Genomic DNA, 26043 nt, shown 5'->3' on the forward strand with positions numbered 1-26043 from the left:
TAAAGGAACCGTCATTCGTCGTCTAGTCGTCGGAAGAAGAGGATGGATCCGCGCTGGAGGTCTTCAAGATGGAGCCGGTCGTCATCGGATGGAAGAAGATAGAAGATGCCGCTTGGAGAAGATGTTTGCCGGTCCGGATGTCCTCTTCTTGCCGGATAGGAGGAAGACTTTGGACCCTCTTCTGGACTTCTTCAGTGGATGTCTAGCCCCCGCTTGGGTTGGATGAAGATCTTGGAGCCAGGACGGATCGGTGAACCTGGCATGGTGAAGACAAGGTAGGAAGATCATCAGGGGGGTAGTGTTAGGTTTATTTAAGGGGGGTTTGGGTTAGATTAGGGGTATGTGGGTGGTGGGTTGTAATGTTGGGGGGGGGGGTATTGTATGTTTTTTTTTACAGGCAAAAGAGCTGAAATTCTTGGGGCATGCCCCGCAAAGGGCCCTGTTCAGGGCCGGTAAGGTAAAAGAGCTTGTAATATTTGTATTTTAGAATAGGGTAGGGAATTTTTTATTTTGGGGGGCTTTGTTATTTTATTAGGGGGCTTAGAGTAGGTGTAATTAGTTTAAAATTGTTGTAATATTTTTCTTATCTTTGTAAATATTTTATTATTTTCTGTAACTTAGTTCTTTTTTATTTTTTGTACTTTAGATAGTTTATTTAATTTTATTTATTTGTAGCAATTGTGTTTAATTAATTTATTGATAGTGTAGTGTTATGTTAATTGTAGGTAATTGTAGGTAGTTTATTTAATTATTTTATTGATAGGGTAGTGTTAGGTTTAATTATATCTTAGGTTAGGATTTATTTTACAGGTAAATTTGTTATTATTTTAACTAGGTAACTATTAAATAGTTCTTAACTATTTAATAGCTATTGTACCTGGTTAAAATAATTACAAAGTTGCCTGTAAAATAAATATTAATCCTAAAATAGCTATAATATAATTATAATTTATATTGTAGCTATATTAGGATGTATTTTACAGGTAAGTATTTAGCTTTAAATAGGAATTATTTATTTAATAAGAGTTAATTTATTTCGTTAGATAAAAATTATATTTAACTTAGGGGGGTGTTAGTGTTAGGGTTAGACTTAGCTTTAGGGGTTAATACATTTATTAGAATAGCGGTGAGCTCCGGTCGGCAGATTAGGGGTTAATAATTGAAGGTAGGTGTCGGCGATGTTAGGGAGGGCAGATTAGGGGTTAATACTATTTATGATAGGGTTAGTGAGGCGGATTAGGGGTTAATAACTTTATTATAGTAGCGCTCAGGTCCGCTCGGCAGATTAGGGGTTAATAAGTGTAGGTAGGTGTCGGCGACGTTGAGGGGGGCAGATTAGGGGTTAATAAATATAAAATAGGGGTCGGCGATGTTAGGGGTAGCAGATTAGGGGTACATAGGGATAACGTAGGTGGCGGCGATTTGCGGTCGGAAGATTAGGGGTTAATTATTTTAAGTAGCTTGCGGCGACGTTGTGGGGGGCAAGTTAGGGGTTAATAGATATAATACAGGGGTCGGCGGTGTTAGGGGCAGCAGATTAGGGGTACATAAGTATAACGTAGGTGGCGGTCGGCAGATTAGGGGTTAAAAATTTTAATCGAGTGGCGGCGATGTGGGGGGACCTCGGTTTAGGGGTACATAGGTAGTTTATGGGTGTTAGTGTACTTTAGGGTACAGTAGTTAAGAGCTTTATAAACCGGCGTTAGCCAGAAAGCTCTTAACTCCTGCTATTTTCAGGCGGCTGGAATCTTGTCGTTAGAGCTCTAACGCTCACTGCAGAAACGACTCTAAATACCGGCGTTAGGAAGATCCCATTGAAAAGATAGGCTACGCAAATGGCGTAGGGGGATCTGCGGTATGGAAAAGTCGCGGCTGCAAAGTGAGCGTTAGACCCTTTAATCACTGACTCCAAATACCAGCGGGCGCCCAAAACCAGCGTTAGGAGCCTCTAACGCTGGTTTTGACGGCTACCGCCGAACTCTAAATCTAGGCCACAATTTTATCTCCTCTATAACTTAAATAAATATTGTTTTTTTCCTGGAAATAAGCTTCACTAAGCTATCATCTGCTTATGAGGGTTAATAAACTCAAAACAGCTGTCCATAAGCAGTTTGTGATTTGCTGCAATTATCCCATAAGGGGATTTTGTGGTCAGCCACAATATGGATGCAAAAACTGTGAGATATTGTATATCTAAATTGCATAGTTTACCCAGAGTTCTCTGGTGCATTGGTAAAAATCTATACAGACTATTTCTATGGGAAGGCAAACAGTGATAATTGCCTAGATGTGGTGATTGGCTATGAAATCATTTTTATGGTTCTTACTTTTATTTAATGGAAGATTTTAATCTCACATTTTTATCTCCTTCATAACACACACACACTCATAGTTCAAGTATTAATAAAGAAAATTATATGAGTAAAATTTAATAAAATATTTTTTTCTTTCTACGTTGATAGTTATTCATTAAAATGTCTTAAAACCAATATAAATCTGCTATACACTGTTTGCACATCCAATTGAAAAAAAGCAATAGAGACCATTATTAGTTATTGTTTTTAAAAATAATGGCCCCTGCAAGGTCCATTTTTAAGTGCAGTGGAATTGGAGCCAGTATTGTTATAAGCACTAATTCTAATGATTTCTTCTCATTATAAATATCTGCCAAATTTGAGAAATGCGTAATAATAGCAATCTATAAAACAAGAAACCTAATATTGTTTTCTTTAAAACCATAATTATTTTGTAAGGATTTAGCCTGGCATTTTATTGAATTTAATGAAATGGAGAGGCAGATTTGGAGCACCTACGATTCAGACTTATTTTTCTCACCCTCTACTAATACGACTGAGTGATTGACAACCCCTGCCCAAAAGCCACAATCACAAGAGGATAGGTTTCTTATTTGGGGACCATCTCCACCCGCAAAATAATAAATGGAGCCCACGGTTGTCATAAAAATGAATAATTTATGCTTCTTTAGTGGTCTTACTGGTTTAGGTTAAACGCTATCAACACACATTCTTAATAAGCTTTAATAGCGTATCTCTCTTTTTTAGGTTTACCAATAGATCCATCCAAAATGATTATGGATGCTGTTTGCAACGTATTTTGTTTTATTATATTTGGGAACCAATTTGATTACAAGGATGAGAGATGCTCAACGCTCTTCAGTTTTGTAGAAGAGATCTTTAGGCTTATGAGCAGTTCTTGGGGACAGGTAATAATGCAATTTAATGACTTGTCTGTTATATAAAAAACATTTGTATGTATATTTAAAGGGATGTGGATGTCAATAATGAATTTTCATAAACCAGATAAAGAATAAAATAAAAAAGATAAAAAAATGTATTTAGTATCTTTTAATGAAACTTAGCTCCTTCCATGAGCTATGGGTTAGTACAGTTATAGGTATTAAGTATGCGACAGTACAAATAGGGTTAATTAGTATAAGGGTTTTATTGAGCCTTAGTTACAGTTTGGATTAATCAAGGGTTAAAGGGACAGTCTACACTAGAATTGTTATTGTTTTAAAAGATAGATAATCCCTTTACTAGCCATTCCCCAATTTTGCATAACAAAGTTATATTAATATAATGTTTACCTCTGTGACTACCTTGTATCTAAGCCTCTTCTGACAGCCCCCTGATCACATGACTTTATTTATTATCTATTGATTTGCATTTAGTGCTGTGTTCAGGGACAGTCTACCATAGAATTGTTATTGTTTTAAAAGATAGATAATCCCTTTATTACCCATTCCCCGGTTTTGCATAACCAACACAGTTATATTAATATACTTTTTACCTCTGTGATTACCTTGTATCTAGGAACCTTCTCCCAGCCCCCTGATCACATGACTGTGACTGTTTATTATCTATTGTCTTAAATTAAGCATTGTTTTGTGCTAAATCTTAAATAACCCCCTGTGCCTGAACACAGTGTTATCTATATGGCCCACGTGTACTTTCTGTCTCTTTGTGTTGAAAAGAAATTTAAAAAGCCTGTGATAAGAGGCAGCCCTCAAAGGCTTAGAAATTAGCATATGAGCCTACTTAGGTTTAGTTTAATCTAAGAATACCAAGAGAAAAAAGCAAATTTGATGATAAAAGTAAATTGGAAAGTTGATTAAAATTAAAAGTCCTATTTGAATAATGAATGTTTCATTTATACTAGACTGTCCCTTTAAATACCCCCCCCCACTTATCTATATGGCACACATGGATTAGTAGTGTCTTGTTGTGAACAGCTAATAAAAAGCATGTGATAAGAGGCTGTCTTTAGTGGCTTAGAAACAGGCAGAAATATAGAGGTTTAAAGGTTATAAAGATTATTAATATAACAATATTGATTGTGCAAAGCTGTGAAATGGGTAGTAAAGGCGTTATCTATCTTTTTAGACAATAACAATTTTAGTGTTGACTGCATTTGATTTTTATGTACCACAAAAGCAGTTGTACCACAGTGTTTTCATTGTTTTGCTTTTTGTATGGTAATTCAGATGGGTTGCAATGCGGCTATACTATGGTATGAGCAATTAGTAAACAGGCAAAAACTAAATTGGCCTTATCAGGGGTGATAAGATAATGAAGACTGTAAACAACAAAAAAAATACCAAGTAACATTTTACAGTAACTCGAAAGCTGTTTGGTAAAATGGTTATTTACAAAGGGTCAGATAACCAGTGGTGCGCTAACAGTTACGTTAAAAAGAAAAAGGGGAAATAGCGTGTGTTTGCGTGCGTCGGGTTTGGTGCTCAAATTACGGCTCCATTTATGAAGGGATAAAGAGCTAGGAAAGGGAGCTATAGGGTGCAACCATTTTTAAAACTTTTAGCTTTATTTCAACAGATTAAAATCTATTTAAATTGCACCAAAAAAATACAAATATATATGACGAAAAATTGTATATACTATAGGATATAGTATATACCCATACCTACTCAGTCCAAAAAGACCTGTGACTTCTCTACACCAGGTGGCAAAACAGGCCTTGTTTAGGTTGATTCCTTCTCAGGATTAGGGGAAGAACCAGCATGGCTGAAGGAATAAACTGCAGGAAATTGCCAGAGGAAAATGCCCCCAAGATTCCCGGCCAATAGCTGGATACCTTGGTGTCGGGTGGGGACACCCCTCACACACCTCCAACAGTCAAGAAGTCGTCAAACAGGACTTTTGAGTCTAGGTGACGTGTTTCGGCCTGTATACGGACAGGTCTTTTTCAAACCAAAAAAAGACTGTCACCTAGATTATAAGTTTTGTGTTGCAGTCCATATTTTCAGCGTTAAAACAGCACCGTCGCTATTACAAGTCTTGTCGGTATAGGTGTACCGCACACCTTTTAGCCTGTAACGCAACGTCAGTCCCGCACTCGTAAAAATGACGTTTTTTCATGGGATTCCCATAGCGCTGGTATTACGAGTTTTGCGGTGAGGCTAAAATTTGAGCGTTGCAGCCTACACCGACAAGATCCGTTCTGCAATCTAAAGTCAGTAGTTATGAGTTTTACACTACAAATCTGTAGCATAAAACTCATAACTAAAGTGTTACAAAGTACACTAAACACCCATAAACTACCTATTAACCACTAAACCGAGGCCCTCCCGCATCGCAAACTCTATAATAAATGTATTAACCCCTAATCTGCCGCTCCTGATATCGTTGCAACTAAAAAAAAATATTAAACCCTATTTCGCCACTCCCCGACATCGTCACCAATATACTAAAGTTATTAACCCCTAAACCGCCACCCTCCCGCATCGCAAACACTATTTAAATATATTTAAATATTATTTAAATATTATTAACCGTTAATCTGCCTTCCGCCCATATCGCCCCCGCTATACTAAAGTTATTAAGCCCTAAACCGCAAGCCATTATAATAAACCTATTAACCCCTAAACCGAAAAGTCCCCACAACTAAATATACTAAATAAAACTAACCCCTAAACCAAAAGCCCCCCACATCGCAATAAACTAATTTAAACTAGTAACCCCTAAACCTAACGCCACCCTAACTTAATATTAAAATTACAATTTCCCTATCTTAAATTAAAACTTAGATTCAATGTTTTCTTACAGCGCTGAAAGTGTGGACCTATAGCTCCTGTCTATAGTGGGTCCCCAGGTGCCCACTTTTAGAAAATATGTGTCAAAACGTGGTTTAGAAAGGAGCGCCAAATCTTGGCGAGGTCTGGTGCGGTATAGGTGTGAAAATATGGTATTCTGTCTGAAAAAATGTATAGCGCTATAGCTCAGCTACAATTATGGTAGTTGTGCTGTATAGATGTGTAGGTTTTGATATATAGATATAAGATCTAAGAGTGGCACAGTTGATACATAAAAGCATTTAATACATATTAAACATATAAAACAAGGGTGTCGTTTAAAATATATTTTAGCAGAACGGCAAAAAATAATGTGTAAAAACACATAAACACATAAATCTCTATAAAAACACGCGTGTTTTGCTTTTTAGCTGTATGTATAATGTCTCATAAAGTTCGTCTCATATATAGTTGTGTTGGCATAAATCAGAAAATGATAAACAATAAAAAATAATAAAAAACAATGAAAAGTAAATAATGTCCAATAATCTCTTCTCAAAGTTAAGAGATATATAAAAAAGGGTAAGTAGTGTCCAAAAATCCCTTCTCAAAGTTAAGAGATATAAATAGATTTTCACATGTGTATCCAAAAAATAAACTGTCAAATTTAAGTGTTGTCCAAAAACGTGGTATAAATGAATAGTGCAAATCCAGCAGATTCAAAAGTTCTATTAAAAAAGCTTTGCAAAAAACATTTCAAAGAAACATTTAAAAAACATTAAAATGAAGGTAGATGAAAAAAAGTTCTATCAAAATATGGTGACAAAGAATAATCCGTGAAGTCAATCCAAAATAGTGATAAAGATAAGTCCAAAAAAGATGTAAAATATCCAAAAGATAAAAAACAAAAAATAAATGATTAGTATGTGCACAAACTAGTGAGAGTGATCCCAAAAAGGGGGCTTATGTGGAGGGGTTATGTTTCCATGTAGAAAAATTATTTGCTGTATAAAAAGTAAAAATAAAAATAAAAATAAGCAAAAATACAAAAATATAAATAAAAATAATCCTAGGGAATCTTCAAACCCTGAAAATAAAAGATAATAACAATAGTGTAATACTGTATTATAATTCAACAATCAAGGAATAAATAGCTCACCATAGCTCTGTCAACGCGTTTCGGCCCACAAGAGAGGCCTTTATCAAGACTATAGTATGGTGTGGGTGAGCTGAAGACTTTATACCTTTCTCTAACCAATCAAATTGCATTGAAATTGCGCCAAATTTTTGCGCCAAAATTTCGCGCCAAAAATGTGGTACCGGAAGTGTTGAGCCGGAAGTGCTCATCTGTATATCAAAAAGAGTTCACATTTGTCTCAGTATCATTTAGATAAGGCTTTTATTTAAACATTGTCTATATCTATGTTTATTAAACATTGTCTATGTTGTTCCTAATGTGCTTATTCGTGTTATGTGCCTTAGTAGTTAGCTGTGGGGTCAAATGTTATGGTTTGCCGGTGTTTTTTTTAACCGGAAATGGCCGCTAAGATGTAAACATCCGGTAAAGCTATATCGGATGTTATGGGTGAGGCGGAAGTGGTATTTACTCTGCACCAATCAGATCCGGAAGGGCAGAAAGCAGTTATCCCACATATAAAGCCAGTTTTACAACTTGGCATGAAACATGTGACAAATTACCGGTACGTTTCTGAACCGGAAGTAGCCGGAAAAAGTAAGATACTTTAACATCCGGTAAGATTGAGCCGGATGTTGCACTTTACCGGTCATGGTTAAACCGGAAGTGGTGTGTATCCTAGCCTATTCAAATTTAAAGGGACAAAGAGTGTTAACCTTGGTATTTGTCTAGTGAACAAAATCAATGTAGGGATCACGGTACAGAGAGTGTATATTGTAAAATGCACAGTTTATATATATTGGAAAATATATATATATATCGAAAAATACATAATCTAATAAATAGAGATCTAAAAACCTTAAAGGAACTTTTGGAAACTTTCTAAAAAACTTTTTAGGATAAAAATATAAAAGATATGTAGTATAAAGAAAAACTTTTTTACAATGCATCTATGATTGGTTAGAAAATCTGTAGAAGGAGTACATTTGTATCAACCTGTATTCTCTTTTTGTCATGTGCAATATTGGGTTTTGGAAGTCTTATTTTCTATCTAAATGTGCCTGGTATAAAAATTAGTTAGCCGTGTGCGCACTATGATAGGAGTTTTTTGAGATCTGATGTGGATATGAAGGAAACTTGTCTCATACAAGTATATGAATGTATTTATGTAGATTGTGAGATCAATGGGTACTTATATCGATCTAATTGATTAGTTGTCTTTTGGGGAATTGTGAATTTAAATTTGTTATGAGGTGTATTCATGTTATTGGTATTTGGATTATGTTACCTCTATACACATTTTAAATTGTGTTTATATTCTTATGAAGAGTCAGGCTTCGGTTACTTTCTAACTTATTCTGTTAGATATTTCCCAGATGGAGAGGTTGCTAAGTCAAGTATCAGAACTAATCTTGTGTCTCATATGCTGTTGACATATTAGGGGATCATATCTTGTTAATGTTATTGGCATCTCATATGCTGTTGACATATTAGGGGATCATATCTTGTTGATGTTATTGGCATCTATATAGTCTCTCTGTTTGGATAATAAGGTTTGTTGGAACTCATCTTATGGCTATTTGAGTAGAGCAATAAAAATAAAGATGATTAGATTGGCTTTAGAGATCCTAATATAGATCTTTGTGTAGATCTATGCAGGACATCTTCATTAGATATATTTTGTTCTTGTCGTGTCATATATTGACCTCGTTATGTTTTCTTTGTTGTTTTCCTTCTGTATGAGGGCAGCAGTGTTCCGAATAGATATTCAGAAGTCAAATTTATGTGTGTTTCAAGCTTAAAAGATGTGAGAGGTCTTCCTTGTTGTTCAGACCCTTCAAACCCTGAAAATAAAAGATAATAACAATAGTGTAATACTGTATTATAATTCAACAATCAAGGAATAAATAGCTCACCATAGCTCTGTCAACGCGTTTCGGCCCACAAGAGAGGCCTTTATCAAGACTATAGTATGGTGTGGGTGAGCTGAAGACTTTATACCTTTCTCTAACCAATCAAATTGCATTGAAATTGCGCCAAATTTTTGCGCCAAAATTTCGCGCCAAAATTTCGCGCCAAAAATGTGGTACCGGAAGTGTTGAGCCGGAAGTGCTCATCTGTATATCAAAAAGAGTTCACATTTGTCTCAGTATCATTTAGATAAGGCTTTTATTTAAACATTGTCTATATCTATGTTTATTAAACATTGTCTATGTTGTTCCTAATGTGCTTATTCGTGTTATGTGCCTTAGTAGTTAGCTGTGGGGTCAAATGTTATGGTTTGCCGGTGTTTTTTTTAACCGGAAATGGCCGCTAAGATGTAAACATCCGGTAAAGCTATATCGGATGTTATGGGTGAAGCGGAAGTGGTATTTACTCTGCACCAATCAGATCCGGAAGGGCAGAAAGCAGTTATCCCACATATAAAGCCAGTTTTACAACTTGGCATGAAACATGTGACAAATTACCGGTACGTTTCTGAACCGGAAGTAGCCGGAAAAAGTAAGATACTTTAACATCCGGTAAGATTGAGCCGGATGTTGCACTTTACCGGTCATGGTTAAACCGGAAGTGGTGTGTATCCTAGCCTATTCAAATTTAAAGGGACAAAGAGTGTTAACCTTGGTATTTGTCTAGTGAACAAAATCAATGTAGGGATCACGGTACAGAGAGTGTATATTGTAAAATACACAGTTTATATATATTGGAAAATATATATATATATCGAAAAATACATAATCTAATAAATAGAGATCTAAAAACCTTAAAGGAACTTTTGGAAACTTTCTAAAAAACTTTTTAGGATAAAAATATAAAAGATATGTAGTATAAAGAAAAACTTTTTTACAATGCATCTATGATTGGTTAGAAAATCTGTAGAAGGAGTACATTTGTATCAACCTGTATTCTCTTTTTGTCATGTGCAATATTGGGTTTTGGAAGTCTTATTTTCTATCTAAATGTGCCTGGTATAAAAATTAGTTAGCCGTGTGCGCACTATGATAGGAGTTTTTTGAGATCTGATGTGGATATGAAGGAAACTTGTCTCATACAAGTATATGAATGTATTTATGTAGATTGTGAGATCATGGGGTACTTATATCGATCTAATTGATTAGTTGTCTTTTGGGGAATTGTGAATTTAAATTTGTTATGAGGTGTATTCATGTTATTGGTATTGGGATTATGTTACCTCTATACACATTTTAAATTGTGTTTATATTCTTATGAAGAGTCAGGCTTCGGTTACTTTCTAACTTATTCTGTTAGATATTTCCCAGATGGAGAGGTTGCTAAGTCAAGTATCAGAACTAATCTTGTGTCTCATATGCTGTTGACATATTAGGGGATCATATCTTGTTAATGTTATTGGCATCTCATATGCTGTTGACATATTAGGGGATCATATCTTGTTAATGTTATTGGCATCTATATAGTCTCTCTGTTTGGATAATAAGGTTTTTTCCCATGCCCGAGCTGCAAGGCGTGTAAGAGAGGCTTGAAAATCAAAAACTTTTCGCCGCACAACTCCAGTATCAAACATGAAATAAAGGATCTGATCAGATGCAGCAGCAAGGGGGTAATTTACATAATACAATGCAAATGTGGACTACAATACGTCGGACAAACCTCGAGATGCTTAAAAGACAGAATACGGGAACATGTGCTACAGATTGAACATGGCAGCACAGACACCGCACTGTATAGACACTTTTCTATTAAACACAAAGGAAACATCAAGGATCTAAACTTCTATGGTATCCAGATAGTAAAGCCTAATTGGAGGGGAGGCAACTATGAAAAGAAGCTCCTGATCGCGGAATCCAGATGGATATTTGAGCTGGATTGTCTCTACCCGAAGGGTCTGAACAACAAGGAAGACCTCTCACATCTTTTAAGCTTGAAACACACATAAATTTGACTTCTGAATATCTATTCGGAACACTGCTGCCCTCATACAGAAGGAAAACAACAAAGAAAACATAACGAGGTCAATATATGACACGACAAGAACAAAATATATCTAATGAAGATGTCCTGCATAGATCTACACAAAGATCTATATTAGGATCTCTAAAGCCAATCTAATCATCTTTATTTTTATTGCTCTACTCAAATAGCCATAAGATGAGTTCCAACAAACCTTATTATCCAAACAGAGAGACTATATAGATGCCAATAACATTAACAAGATATGATCCCCTAATATGTCAACAGCATATGAGATGCCAATAACATTAACAAGATATGATCCCCTAATATGTCAACAGCATATGAGACACAAGATTAGTTCTGATACTTGACTTAGCAACCTCTCCATCTGGGAAATATCTAACAGAATAAGTTAGAAAGTAACCGAAGCCTGACTCTTCATAAGAATATAAACACAATTTAAAATGTGTATAGAGGTAACATAATCCCAATACCAATAACATGAATACACCTCATAACAAATTTAAATTCACAATTCCCCAAAAGACAACTAATCAATTAGATCGATATAAGTACCCATTGATCTCACAATCTACATAAATACATTCATATACTTGTATGAGACAAGTTTCCTTCATATCCACATCAGATCTCAAAAAACTCCTATCATAGTGCGCACACGGCTAACTAATTTTTATACCAGGCACATTTAGATAGAAAATATGACTTCCAAAACCCAATATTGCACATGACAAAAAGAGAATACAGGTTGATACAAATGTACTCCTTCTACAGATTTTCTAACCAATCATAGATGCATTGTAAAAAAGTTTTTCTTTATACTACATATCTTTTATATTTTTATCCTAAAAAGTTTTTTAGAAAGTTTCCAAAAGTTCCTTTAAGGTTTTTAGATCTCTATTTATTAGATTATGTATTTTTCGATATATATATATATTTTCCAATATATATAAACTGTGTATTTTACAATATACACTCTCTGTACCGTGATCCCTACATTGATTTTGTTCACTAGACAAATACCAAGGTTAACACTCTTTGTCCCTTTAAATTTGAATAGGCTAGGATACACACCACTTCCGGTTTAACCATGACCGGTAAAGTGCAACATCCGGCTCAATCTTACCGGATGTTAAAGTATCTTACTTTTTCCGGCTACTTCCGGTTCAGAAACGTACCGGTAATTTGTCACATGTTTCATGCCAAGTTGTAAAACTGGCTTTATATGTGGGATAACTGCTTTCTGCCCTTCCGGATCTGATTGGTGCAGAGTAAATACCACTTCCGCCTCACCCATAACATCCGATATAGCTTTACCGGATGTTTACATCTTAGCGGCCATTTCCGGTTAAAAAAAACACCGGCAAACCATAACATTTGACCCCACAGCTAACTACTAAGGCACATAACACGAATAAGCACATTAGGAACAACATAGACAATGTTTAATAAACATAGATATAGACAATGTTTAAATAAAAGCCTTATCTAAATGATACTGAGACAAATGTGAACTCTTTTTGATATACAGATGAGCACTTCCGGCTCAACACTTCCGGTACCACATTTTTGGCGCGAAATTTTGGCGTGAAATTTTGGCGCAAAAATTTGGCGCAATTTCAATGCAATTTGATTGGTTAGAGAAAGGTATAAAGTCTTCAGCTCACCCACACCATACTATAGTCTTGATAAAGGCCTCTCTTGTGGGCCGAAACGCGTTGACAGAGCTATGGTGAGCTATTTATTCCTTGATTGTTGAATTATAATACAGTATTACACTATTGTTATTATCTTTTATTTTCAGGGTTTGAAGATTCCCTAGGATTATTTTTATTTATATTTTTGTATTTTTGCTTATTTTTATTTTTATTTTTATTTTTACTTTTTATACAGCAAATAATTTTTCTACATGGAAACATAACCCCTCCACATAAGCCCCCTTTTTGGGATCACTCTCACTAGTTTGTGCACATACTAATCATTTATTTTTTGTTTTTTATCTTTTGGATATTTTACATCTTTTTTGGACTTATCTTTATCACTATTTTGGATTGACTTCACGGATTATTCTTTGTCACCATATTTTGATAGAACTTTTTTTCATCTACCTTCATTTTAATGTTTTTTAAATGTTTCTTTGAAATGTTTTTTGCAAAGCTTTTTTAATAGAACTTTTGAATCTGCTGGATTTGCACTATTCATTTATACCACGTTTTTGGACAACACTTAAATTTGGACAGTTTATTTTTTGGATACACATGTGAAAATCTATTTATATCTCTTAACTTTGAGAAGGGATTTTTGGACACTACTTACCCTTTTTTATATATCTCTTAACTTTGAGAAGAGATTATTGGACATTATTTACTTTTCATTGTTTTTTATTATTTTTTATTGTTTATCATTTTCTGATTTATGCCAACACAACTATATATGAGACGAACTTTATGAGACATTATACATACAGCTAAAAAGCAAAACACGCGTGTTTTTATAGAGATTTATGTGTTTATGTGTTTTTACACATTATTTTTTGCCGTTCTGCTAAAATATATTTTAAACGACACCCTTGTTTTATATGTTTAATATGTATTAAATGCTTTTATGTATCAACTGTGCCACTCTTAGATCTTATATCTATATATCAAAACCTACACATCTATACAGCACAACTACCATAATTGTAGCTGAGCTATAGCGCTATACATTTTTTCAGACAGAATACCATATTTTCACACCTATACCGCACCAGACCTCGCCAAGATTTGGCGCTCCTTTCTAAACCACGTTTTAAATTAAAACTTACCTGTCAAATTAAAAAAACTAAGTTTAAACTAACAATTAAACTATTATAATTATTAAACTAATATTAAACTAACCACCAATTAAATTAAAGTAAACTACATGTTAAAAAAAATCCTAACACTACTCTAAAAATTACAAACTAATTACAAAAAAAATACTAAGTTACAAAAAAATAACAAACACTAAATTATAAAAAATATAAAACGAAATGATCAAAAATAAAAAAGAATTACACCTAATCTAATAGCCCTATCAAAATAAAAAATCCCACCCAAAATAAAAAAAACCCTAGCCACTAGATGTTGAGCGGACATAATTCGAGCGACATATAGTAAATCTACTCCTACATGTTGAAAGTATACGTGATTGTGTGAGCGCAATTACAATTTACACTAAATGGATTATTGCATCCTGAGAGCACTGATTAACTCCTACAAGTTGAAACTACCAATAGCCCTTAAAAGGGCCTTTTGTGGGGCATTGCCCCAAAGATATCAGCTCTTTTACCTTTAAAAAAAAACAGAAAGACCCCCAACAGTAAAACCCACCACCCAACCAACCCTCCAAAATAAAAAAAGCTACCCATTGCCCTGAAATGGGCATTTGTATGGGCTTTGTCCTTTAAAGGGCATTCAGCTCTTTTACCGCCCAGACCCTAAACTAAAAAATAAAACCCACACAATAAAGCCTTAGAAAAGCCTAACACGCTTGACGATCCACTTACAGTTTTTAAAGTCCCACTTGAACGATCTTCATCCCAGCAAAGTCTTCATCCAGGCGGACTCTTCAATCTTCATCCTGGCGGCGACATCCTGATCCAAACGGCGAGAAGTCTTCATCCAGGCGGCCTCTTCAATCTTCATCCAGACTGTGGACAGCATCTTCTATCTTGATCCCAGAGGCGCGGAAGACATCCGGCATGGAGCATCCTCTTCATACAGTCGCGTCCCTTGCATTGAAGATTCAGTGTACGGCGGCTACCGTATGAAGAGGATGCTCCGTGCCGGATGGGTTAGTGTTAGGCTTTTTTAAGGCTTTATTGGGTGGGTTTTATTTTTTAGTTTAGGGTCTGGGCAGTAAAAGAGCTAAATGCCCTTTTAAGGGCAATCCCCATACAAATGCCCTTTTCAGGGCAATGGGAAGCTTAGGTTTTTTAGAATAGGAATAATCTTTATTTGTTTGGATAATTTTGTTTCTTTGTTTTTGTAATGGTAGGTTTTTTTATTTTTTGTGATTTTAGTGTTTTTTTATTTTTTGTAATGTTAGGTTTTAGTGTAAGGCTGGTTAGGTTTTATTTCACAGGTAAGTTTGTATTTATTTTAACTAGGTAGTTAGTAAATAGCTAATAACTATTTACTAACTAGTCTACGTAGTTAAAATAAATACAAACTTACCTGTGAAATAAAAATAAATTCTAAGCTAGCTACAATATAACTATTAGTTATATTGTAGCTAGCTTAGGTTTTATTTTACAGTTACTGTAAGTATTTAGTTTTAAATAGGTATTATTTAGTTAATAATAGTAACTTTAGATATAATTTCATTATGTTAAAGTTAGGGGGTGTTAGGTTTAGGGTTACGTTAGGGTTAGGTTTAGGGGTTAATATAGTTTAATTTAGGTTGTTGCGATGTGGGGGGCTGGCGGTTTAGGGATTAATATGTATTATTTAGTTAATAATTGTAAGTTTAATTTAGATCTATTTTAATTATGTTAAAGTTAGGTGGTGTTAGGGTTACGTTAGGGTTAGGGGTTAATAGTTTAATTTAGGTATTTGCGATGTGGGGGGCTGGTGGTTTAGGGGTTAATAGGTTTATTTAGGTGGCGGCGATATCGTGAGTGGCAGATTAGGGGTTAATAACTGTAGGCAGGTGACAGCAATGTCAGGGGCAGCAGATTAGGGGTGTTTAGACTCGGGGTTTATGTTAGGTTTAAACTGTTTTAAACTGTCTTTTATTTTCCCCATAGACATCAATGGGGCTGCGTTACGGAGCTTTTGTTTCCAGGTGTTAAACTTTTTTTTTGCCGGCTTTCCCCATTGATGTCTAAAGGGAAAGCGTGTACGAGCAATTCAAAACACCACTGCTTTTGAGTGCAGTATGGAGCTCAACGCAGCCATATCATTTTTTTAAACTTGTAATGACAGTGCTATAGGGAATTAAATAACATAACTTTTGTTGCGTTCGTTAATTTCTCTATATCACTCAAAACTCGTAATCTAGGTGTGTATTAACTAAAAAAAACTTTTCAGAAATTTAAATAAAGTGGCCAGAGAGCATCTGAATATCTTCGAATGGTCGCCACTCTCAAAAGCCCAGCGTTCAAAGTTCAAATTGACAACAGTAGCAAAACACTTTTATTTGTATAACAATAGCAATGAAAACCACCTTAAATGCTGGGGACTAGAACAGATAAGTACAGGTATTAGAAATGGAGACCTTACAAATTAATTGCTACAGGCAGAAACTAAATGGATATATTCTTTGAATAGCATACACCCAAGAGCGATGAATGAAAACAACAGCTATTGGGTGTTTTTGTAAGATAAAAAACATATACATGAGGGCAACATATTAAAAACTAAGTCAAACACTCCTATTATTACATCCATCTATGGGTAGCATGCAGACAACATGGTCAAGCCTTTATTTGTGATAAAAAGTTAGCCACAGTTGGTTAAAACTTTTAAAACCTATTGTTTTTTAAAAATATTTTTTTTTTCCCTATTCATTTAAATGGAGGTGGTAGGCGCTAACCTGATTGTTCGGCAATTTTGAAAACCACACAGACCTGAATGGGAACTGGAAAAACCCGATTTTTCATAGTATGAATGGGAACGGTAGGCACTAATCTGATTGGTCACCATGATTTACGTCTAGTCAAATTAGACAACTGCCACCTAGAATCGTTAGAACTTTGAACGCAGAGTTTTTGAAATTTTTTGAAAGTGGCGACCAATTGGGGATGAACAGATCCTCTCTGATTGGTCGCCACTTTATTTACATTCCCAAAAAGGTTTTTTAGTTAATACAGTCTTTTTTTGGTTTGAAAAAGGCCCGTATACGGGCCAAAACATGTCACATGGGGGCATATGAATGGAAGCTTGATGCCCCGTGTTTCTGGTGAGCCTGCAGGCTCGCCAGAAACAGCAGTTATGAAGCAGCGGTCACAAAGACTGCTGCTCCATAACCTGTCCGCCTGCTCTAAGCAGGCGGACAGACATCGCCGAGTACGATCGGGTTGATTGACACCCTCCTGCTGGCGGACTATTGGCCGTGAGTCTGCAGGGGGCGGCGTTGCACCAGCAGCTCTTGTGAGCTGCTGGTGCAATGCTGAATACGGCAAGCGTATTGCTCGCCGTATTCAGCGAGGTCCGACAGACCTTGATAACTATGGGCCCTAGACTCAAATGTCCTGTTTAACTTCTTCTTGACTGTTGGAGATGTGTGAGGGGTGTCCCCACCTTGACGCCGAGGTATCCAGCTATCGGCCGGGAATCTTGGGGGCATTTTTCTCTGACATCTTCCTGCAGTTTTTTCCTACAACGCCCTGCTGGTTCTTCTCCTTATCCCGAGAAGGAATCCTCCTAAACAAGGCCTTTTTTGTCATCTGGGGGAGAGAAGTCACAGCTCTTTTTGGACTGAGTAGGTATGGGTATATACTATATCCTATAGTATATACAATTTTTTTGTCATATACATTTGTATTTTTTTTCACTTTTTTGGTACAATTTAAATAGATTTTAATCTGTTAAAATAAAGCGAAATGTTTTAGAAATGGTTGCACCCTATAGCTCCCTTTCATAGCTCTTTACCCCTAGAAAGTGTAGTTACACTCATAATCGCACTATCTAATAAAAATACACCAAACAAATGATAAGGGTTTAAAGATATGAGGTCTCAGGTGTTAGAAAAAAAAGGCTACAAAGGGCTTTGACATAGACATACATATAGCTTTCTAAATATGTATTTACAGACATATATACACATATAAACACATAAATACATATGTACACATATATAGTCATATATATGTGTATTGGAGCCCATTGCAGCCGTTAAGTAGAGGAAAACATGTAAAAACATATGTATGCAATATTCATATTTAATAAAGTGTTATACTGTGTGTTTACTGTACATATTTCACATTCCAATGTTCTGCACATTGAAGAATATGTTCTACGTATTTATAAATAGATATTCCTATATTTATCTGTATATATATATATATATATATACCTATATATAATCATATAAATATATATGTATAGATATATATTGTACCAATATACCATCAGATATATGTAGAAATATGTATTTATGAATAAATAAAACATATTTTACTATATGAAGAACATTGGAATGTGAAATATTATTTTTTTAGGTTGTGTTAATGCACCCATGAGAATATGCTATCGGTTTTGCATGCGAGTAGGGTGTTTTTTTTTGCTTCATTGACTTCTACGGGTGAATACATTATTGCGTGCACAATATAATAAGTTCTACTTTTTACGCTTCAGCTTATCGCGTGTGAGCAAAAACTATTCACTTTCAAGTTGTAATACGATCACTACCTGATGCACGCAAAAAGCTTACTTCGTATTATCTAGCATCAAAATGTGTTGTTAAAGGGACAGTGTACTGTAACAGTTACTCCCCCTTTAATATGTTTTCATTCATCTATTTTACCTGCTGTAGTAAATTAAATAGTTAACAAATAGCTCATTTTCCTTTATGTTATCGTTTGAAATGTCTACTTTTGCCTGTTGTATCCCTCACTATAGTGAACATTTCAGATACATTTTCATATACGATCATGGAATGCCCATTTTATAATAAAAAAACTATTATAAGTACAAATTTGTATGTGTTTTTTGCTTACCCGGTGTATTTAAATTATGATTTACACTGTGCATATTTAATATGATTTATTCATGTCTAATTTAAATACAAATTTTACATTTGTTATAAAATTCTATTTTTGAGGTACACGTTTGTTATGATTTTTGATACACCTTAAACCAATATTTTCCTGCATATTTTTGTGTACATGGTTCAATTATTCATTTTGTATGATTTTTAATTTATGATTTTCATTGTGCACTTTTGTAATTTTTGCATCTCCTGTTTTCTGGGTAAAAAAAGTGGTTTTAGAGAAATATTGGCGAGCCATCGTAAAGAATCTCACCAGCCCAGAGACCACTAGAGAATCAGGCCCTAAGTATGTTGTGCTACACACAGGGATATGATTATGTGTTTTTTTGTGAATAGAAAGAAAAATTATATAAGGATTTCTTCTCTGCCTTCTCTGCCTGTAAGCTAAGCTAAACGAACAAAAACATTTTTTATATACAAAAATAAACTTAGATGAGCAACTTCCCATACATCTTATAATCTGCAGTTGGTATAAACAGGTCTTTGGAAACACATTAAGTGGTAATCAATTTTTACAGTACAAGTACTGTATATAGTGTATCACCTCATTAGTAAACCTGCTGATTTAGCACTAGGAATATATTGACTAAACTATCAATTTAAGGAAAATATATAATAATAGTACAAATTGTATTGTATTTCACAAAATTAGCATTCCAAAATTACTGATTTATTTTATATGAGAAACATTGCATACATTTTTTATCCATTGATAATCTGTGTGTTGTTGCAGATGGAAGACACATTTCCCCAGCTGATGAAATACATCCCAGGGCCACACAAAAAGATCATAGCTGTATCAGAAGAAATGGTTGCGTGTATACAAAAGAGAGTGGAGATCAACCAAGCAACATTAGATCCTACCTGCCCAAGGGATTATATTGATTGTTTCCTTATCAAGATGGAGCAGGTATTCAAAGCTAAGCAGTATGAGGAGATGGTATATGGAACTATATGGAACTATACAATGAGTTAATGGGAAGGGTTTTGTAGAGCAATATGGGCATATTTATCAAGCTCTGAAGGCTCACCAGAAACAGCAGTTATGAAGCAGCAGTCACAAAGACCGCTGCTCCATAACCTGTCCGCCTGCTCTGAGCAGGCGGACAGACATCGCCGGAAATCAACCCGATCGGGTTGATTGACACCCCCCTGCTGGCGGCCCATTGGCCGCGAGTCTGCAGGGGGCGGCATTGCACCAGCAGCTCTTGTGTAGTTTGTCAGTCTAGGACATGCCCACCAAATATGAATGAGCGTGCCCTGTTCACCGCAACCTCTCCAGCATGTAGCATTGACTTTTGGAAAAATCTGATGGAGTCTGGATGGGGTGTAGTACCATCTGGTTAGCAACTTAAGTTGTATTTCCTGAACTGTAGCTGAAACAGAGGAGCGCTTAATCAGTCTGAACGATTTGAGCCATTCCTCTTCATCGATAATAAAATTGAGATCCCTATTCCATGCTCTGGTGTATGAAGGTAGTTGTGAGTCTGGTGGTGTGAGAAGCAGTTTGTATATCTTTGAGATCAGTCTTTTTGGCGGTACTGTCCCTGTGCAGAGTGATTCAAAAGGGGTGAGTTCTCTAAGGAAATCACCTCTATTTTTGTGGTTTAACAGAAAGTGAGATAGTTGGTGATATCGCAACCAGGAAGAAAAAATAGTCCCATATTGTTCTAACATCTCTTGTTGCGGACGCAGCCTTCCCTCAGTAAGGGCAAAGTGTAATACACCTGTTCTCAGGCTTTGAGGGGTACTCATACGTTTGCTTAATTCATAGTATGGTATCTCATGGTTTACTATGATAGGTATCATTGGTGAGACCTTGGTTGATATATGTGTGCTAGTTGCAATTAATCTGTCCCACTCAAGCAGGGTTTCTGACATTAGGTGATATTTTTAGCAGTTTAGGGCTTCTTGATGCGGGAATCCATGCGAGGGACGCAACGTTATTGGAGTGAAGGATCTGACCGTCTATTCTAACCCATTTTTTCTGTGTTGTGTTATGCGACCATTCGGTTAATCTCTGCAAAAGTATAGCCCTTCTGTATAATGATAAGTCGGGAAAGCCCAGCCCTCCTCTGTCTCGGGAAAGGTAGAGTGTCTTTTTAGGAATTCTATGTTTTACCCCAGACCATATAAACTGTTCTAGAGTTTTTTGTAAGTGGGGTAGAAATTCTGTTGGTAAATGGATTGGTACAGTTTGCATAACATACAGAATACGCGGTAATATATTCATTTTAATTAGGCCTATTTTTCCCAGCCAAGACAGGGATTTATTCTTCCAAGAGGACAAGTCATTAATTATTTCTTTCCGTAAAGTGAGATAATTATTTTTGTACAAATCTGAGGAATTTGCTGATAAATAAATGCATAGGTATTTCAATTTGGAAGCAGCTATGGGGACTTTATAATTTGTTGCCAAGAGATGTATATGTTCGGAGGGGGCGTTAATATTAAGGAGTTCCAACTTTGAGAGATTTAAGTGGAAGTTAGAAATCTCACCATATTCCTTGATTTCGTTCAGGAGTTCAGGGACAGACGTATCAATGTTGGTGAGGGTGTAAAGAACATCGTCTGCGTATAACGCCTGTTTATGTTCTGCGCCACCAACCTGGATCCCCTTAATGTTGGGATTGAGTCTAACTTTTTGCGCTAGCGCTTCAATTGAGAGGGCAAAAATTAATGGGGACAAAGGGCACCCTTGTCGGGTCCCATTTGATATTGAAAATGTGTTCGATAATGTTCCATTAATTCTGATCCGCGCGTTTGGGGTTGAGTATAGCGCAAAGGTCATATTAAGGAAGGGTTCTCCAAAGTTCATTGCCTTCATGACCTGACACAGAAAAGACCAATCGACACGGTCGAAGGCCTTCTCCGCGTCCGTCGAGAAGAGTGCCATTGGCACTCCCTCAACCTGTGCGAAATTTAGTAACTGAATCACCTTATTGGTATTGTCCCGTGCCTTTCTGCCCGGTACAAAGCCTACCTGGTCAGATGATACGAGGTTCGGTAGATATTTGTTGAGGAGGTTTGTCCATATTCAATAAAGAAATGGGTCTGAAATTAGCTGGAGAGTTGGGGGGCTTACCCAGTTTAGGTATTATTATTATTATCAGGTATTTGTAGAGTGCCAACAGATTCTGCAGCGCTGTAAACATAGTCGGTGTACAGGATAGCTTTTGTAGGGGTCAAGTGGGTAGAGGGCTCTGCCGAGAGTTTCACTGTTGTAGTCGGCTCTTATGAAGCGATCTGTAAACTGCTGGGCCCATAGGCTTACAATCTAAGGGGTTCAAGGGGAAAGCAATGGTGTTAGGAAAGATTAGTGTTGGTTGTATGCATCCCTGAATAGTAGAGTTTTTAGGGAGTGCTTGAAGCTGTTAAAACTAGGGGAGGCAGGGAATTCCACAAGATGGGGGCCAGTCTGGAGAAGTCCTGTAAACGGGAATGTAAGGAAGTAACAAGAGAGGAGGAGAGGAGGAGATCCTGAGCTGATCAAAGGGGACGGGAGGGAGATTATCTAGAGACATGTTCTGAGATGTAGGGGGGAGCAGTGCAGTTGAGAGCTTTATATGTCAGGGTGAGGATTTTATGTTTAATCCTAGAGGCAAGAGGAAGCCAGTGAAGGGATTGGCAGAGAGGTGCAGCAGATGAAGAGTGACGAGTAAGGAAGATGAGCCTGGCAGAGGCATTCATAATGGATTGTAAAGGAGCTATGCGGCAGCTAGGTTGACCAGAGAGGACGGAATTGCAGTAGTCGAGGCGGGAAAGGATGAGAGAGTGTATTAAAATCTTGGTTGTATCTTGTGTAAGGAAATGTCTAATTTTAGCAATGTTTTTAAGGTGGAAGCGGCAGGCTTTAGCCAAGGACTGAATGTGAGGAGTGAAGGAAAGATCTGAGTCAAGTGTGACCCCAAGACATCGGGCGTGCGGGGTAGGGGTAATTATGGAACTATCAACAGTTATAGAAATTTTGGGGGTGGAGACATTGGAAGAAGGGGGAAAAATAAGGAGTTCAGTTTTGGAGAGATTTAGCTTAAGGTAGTGAGAGGACATCCAAGATGAGATGTGAGAAAGACAGTTAGTGACACGGGTTAGTAAAGAAGGAGGTAGGTCTGGTGCAGAGAGGTAAATTTGGGTATCATCGGCATACAAATGGTATTGAAACCCATGGGACTTTATTAAGGAACCTAGTGATGACGTGTAGATTGAAAAGAGAAGGGGACCAAGGACAGAGCCTTGAGGTACCCCAACAGAAAGTGGTAACGGGGCAGAGGATGCTCCAGAGAAGACTACACTAAATGTACAGTTAGTCAGATAGGAAGAGAACCACAAGAGAGCTGTGTCACAGATGCCGAAGGATTGGAGGGTTTGGAGCAGAAGAGGGTGGTCAGCAGTGTCAAAGGCTGCAGACAGGTCAAGGAGGATAATCAGAGAGAAGTGGCCTTTGGATTTTGCTGTAAGTAGGTCATTGGTAACCTTGACAATTGCTGTCTCTGTAGAGTGATGGGAACGAAATCCAGATTGCAGTGGGTTAAGAAGAGAGTTTAGTGTAAGGAAATGGGATAGACGTGCGTAAACTAGCTTTTCGAGGAGCTTTGAGGCAAGAGGGAGTAGGGAAATAGGGCGGTAATTGCAAGGGGAGGTTGGATCAAGGGAAGGTTTTTTGAGGATAGGTGTGACCAGTGCATGTTTTAGAGATTGGGGAAATATACCAGTGATGAGGGAGAGGTTGAAAATGTGTGTGAGTATGGGGGTGAGGGTAGAAGAGAGGGAGGGGAGTAGCTGTGAGGGGATGGGGTCGAGGGGACAGGTAGTGAGGTGGGAGGACAGTATAAGGGCAGAAACTTCATCCTCATTAACAGGGGCAAAAGAGCTGCATTTTTGGATATTTGGGTTTTGGATGATCGTGAGCTTTTGAGGGGGTGGGAGATTGTAAGTATGCTGAGAGCTGATATCACTTCTGATGGAGTCAATTTTGTTGTTGAAGTGGCTTGCAAAATCATGAGCTGAGAGAAAGGTTGTGTTAGGAGGTGGGGGTGGGCGGAGAAGACTGTTGAACGTGGAGAACAGACGTTTAGGGTTAGAGGAAAGAGTAGAGATGAGATTAGAAAAATATTGTTGCTTATAAAGATTAAGGGCAGAATAGTAGGAGTTCAGGATGAACTTGTAGTGAAGAAAGTCAGCTGAACTCCGAGATTTCCTCCAATGTCGCTCAGCAGTACGGGAGCATCTGCGTAGGTATTGTGTCAGAGGAGTATGCCAGGGCTGAGGATGAGAGTGTGGTTTCTGAGCAAAGGTTGGAGGGGCCAGAGTGTCAATGACCGATGTAAGGGTGGAATTATACTGGCAGATAGATTGGTCAGGGCAGGAAAAGGAGGTGATGGATGAGAGGAGAGGTTTGAGAGAGCTAGTGAGCTGATGCAGATATAGTGACTTAGTGCTTCTGTGAAGTTTGGTGTGAGGGGTAGAGGGAGGGGGAGTTGTAGGTAGGGAAGTAGGGAAGTGATGTTGCAAGTTAGGAGATGATGGTCAGAGAGAGGAAAAGGGGAGTTTGTTAAATTTGAAAGAGTGCATCGATAGGTGAAAATCAGATCAAGGGAATGACCATCTTTGTGAGTGGGAGAGTCAGTCCATTGTGACAGGCTGAAAGAGGAAGTCAGTTGAAGAAGTTGTATTGCAGAGGAGGCATTGGGATTGTCAAGAGGGATGTTAAAGTCGCCAAAAATGAGGGCAGGGGTGTCTGAGGAAAGGAAATAAGGAAGCCAGGCAGCAAAGTGATCTAAAAATAGAGTTGGGGAGCCAGGGGGGCGGTATATGACTGCAACACGTATAGAGAGGGGAGAGAATAACCGAATCATGTGTGCTTCAAATGAAGAAAATGTGAGTGAAGAGAAGGGCTGTATTTTTTGGAAGGTGCAACGAGAGGAAAGTAAAATACCGACACCACCTCCTTGTCTATTGCCAGACCTAGGAGTGTGGCTGAAATGGAGACCCCCATGTGACAGTGCAGCAGTGGATGCTGTGTCTGAAGCAGAGAGCCAGGTTTCTGTAAGAGCCGGAAGGTTAAGTGAGTGGGAGATAAAGAGATCATGGATAGAAGTGAGCTTGTTGCAAACAGAGCGAGAGTTCCAGAGTGCACAAGTGAAGGGGAAGGGTTTTTTAGATGTAAGAGGAATGCGATTAAGGTTACCAGAGTTTAGTTTATGAAGTCTATTGAAAGGCACACAAGGATGTGGAAGGCTAGGAGGTTGTGAGGGACCAGGATTAGGGGAGATGTCCCCAGCAGCTAGTATGAGCAAGAGGGAGAGTGACATGAGATGAGAAGCAGATTTGCAGTAATGAGACTGTTGTTTGGCTGAAGTGCAGGGGGGAGAGAGAGTGTTTAGGAATAGGTAAAGTTCATGAGTACAAAAATAAGGTGAGCATAAGAGAGATGGGCTAATGAACAGTGCAGGTGGAGAGGAAGAAGGAGTAAGTGAGTAATGTAGTTTGTTATAGAGACAAGAGGTAGCAAAAAGGAATATGAAGGTATAACTGTAATATGCGCTTCAAGCATTGAGCTGGTGAGTGAAGGCTGTTCTATCAAATAATTAAAAAGTTGGAGCATCAGGGGTCCTGATGTTACGTTGAATAGTTTATAGTACTTAAGAGAGAACCCATCTGGACCTGGACTTTTTCCGCTAGGGAAGTGCTTAATAGCCTGCGCAAGTTCCTCTGCAGAGATACACGCATCTAGACTATCTCTTTATTCGGGTCCAGTTGTGGTAAATCTAGTGCAGCTAGATATTGATCCACCAAGAGCTTCTTAGCAGATGTACCCTGAATGAGTTCATCTGGTTCTGGGGTGTGGGCTTTATTATATAATGTCTGATAATATGAATGGAAAGAGTTTGCTATTTGTTTACTGCCCTTTAACACCGAACCGTCTGAGTTTTGTATAAGATGTATATGCGTTTTTTGCTGCTTTCTACGGATGGCCCTAGCCAGCAGTTTGCTGGGCTTATTGCCTCCTTCATAATATTGTTGTTTCACAGACAAAGTCTTGCGCTGATAAGCCTCCCGAAGGTGTATAAATAGAAAATTATACAGTTAAAGAAAGTGTGATAGAGGAACTATGCACCTCTTACAAACTGGTATGATAAAGTATACACGTATTGTTAGGGGCCCTAAC

General features: G+C 37.3%; 1 protein-coding gene across 1 annotated transcript in view; it reads left to right on the forward strand.

Annotated features, from left to right (window-relative positions):
• LOC128666872 (cytochrome P450 2F2) overlaps nucleotides 1-26043 on the forward strand; it is a 78268-nt gene that overhangs the window by 26291 nt on the left and 25934 nt on the right. The window contains exons 5-6 of the mRNA XM_053721676.1: nucleotides 3063-3223; nucleotides 19609-19785. Of these exons, the coding sequence (XP_053577651.1) occupies nucleotides 3063-3223; nucleotides 19609-19785 (338 nt within the window). The remainder of the gene's footprint in view (nucleotides 1-3062; nucleotides 3224-19608; nucleotides 19786-26043) is intronic.

This window comes from Bombina bombina, chromosome 7 (genome assembly GCF_027579735.1).
Source record: "Bombina bombina isolate aBomBom1 chromosome 7, aBomBom1.pri, whole genome shotgun sequence".
NCBI classification, from domain to species: domain Eukaryota; kingdom Metazoa; phylum Chordata; class Amphibia; order Anura; family Bombinatoridae; genus Bombina; species Bombina bombina.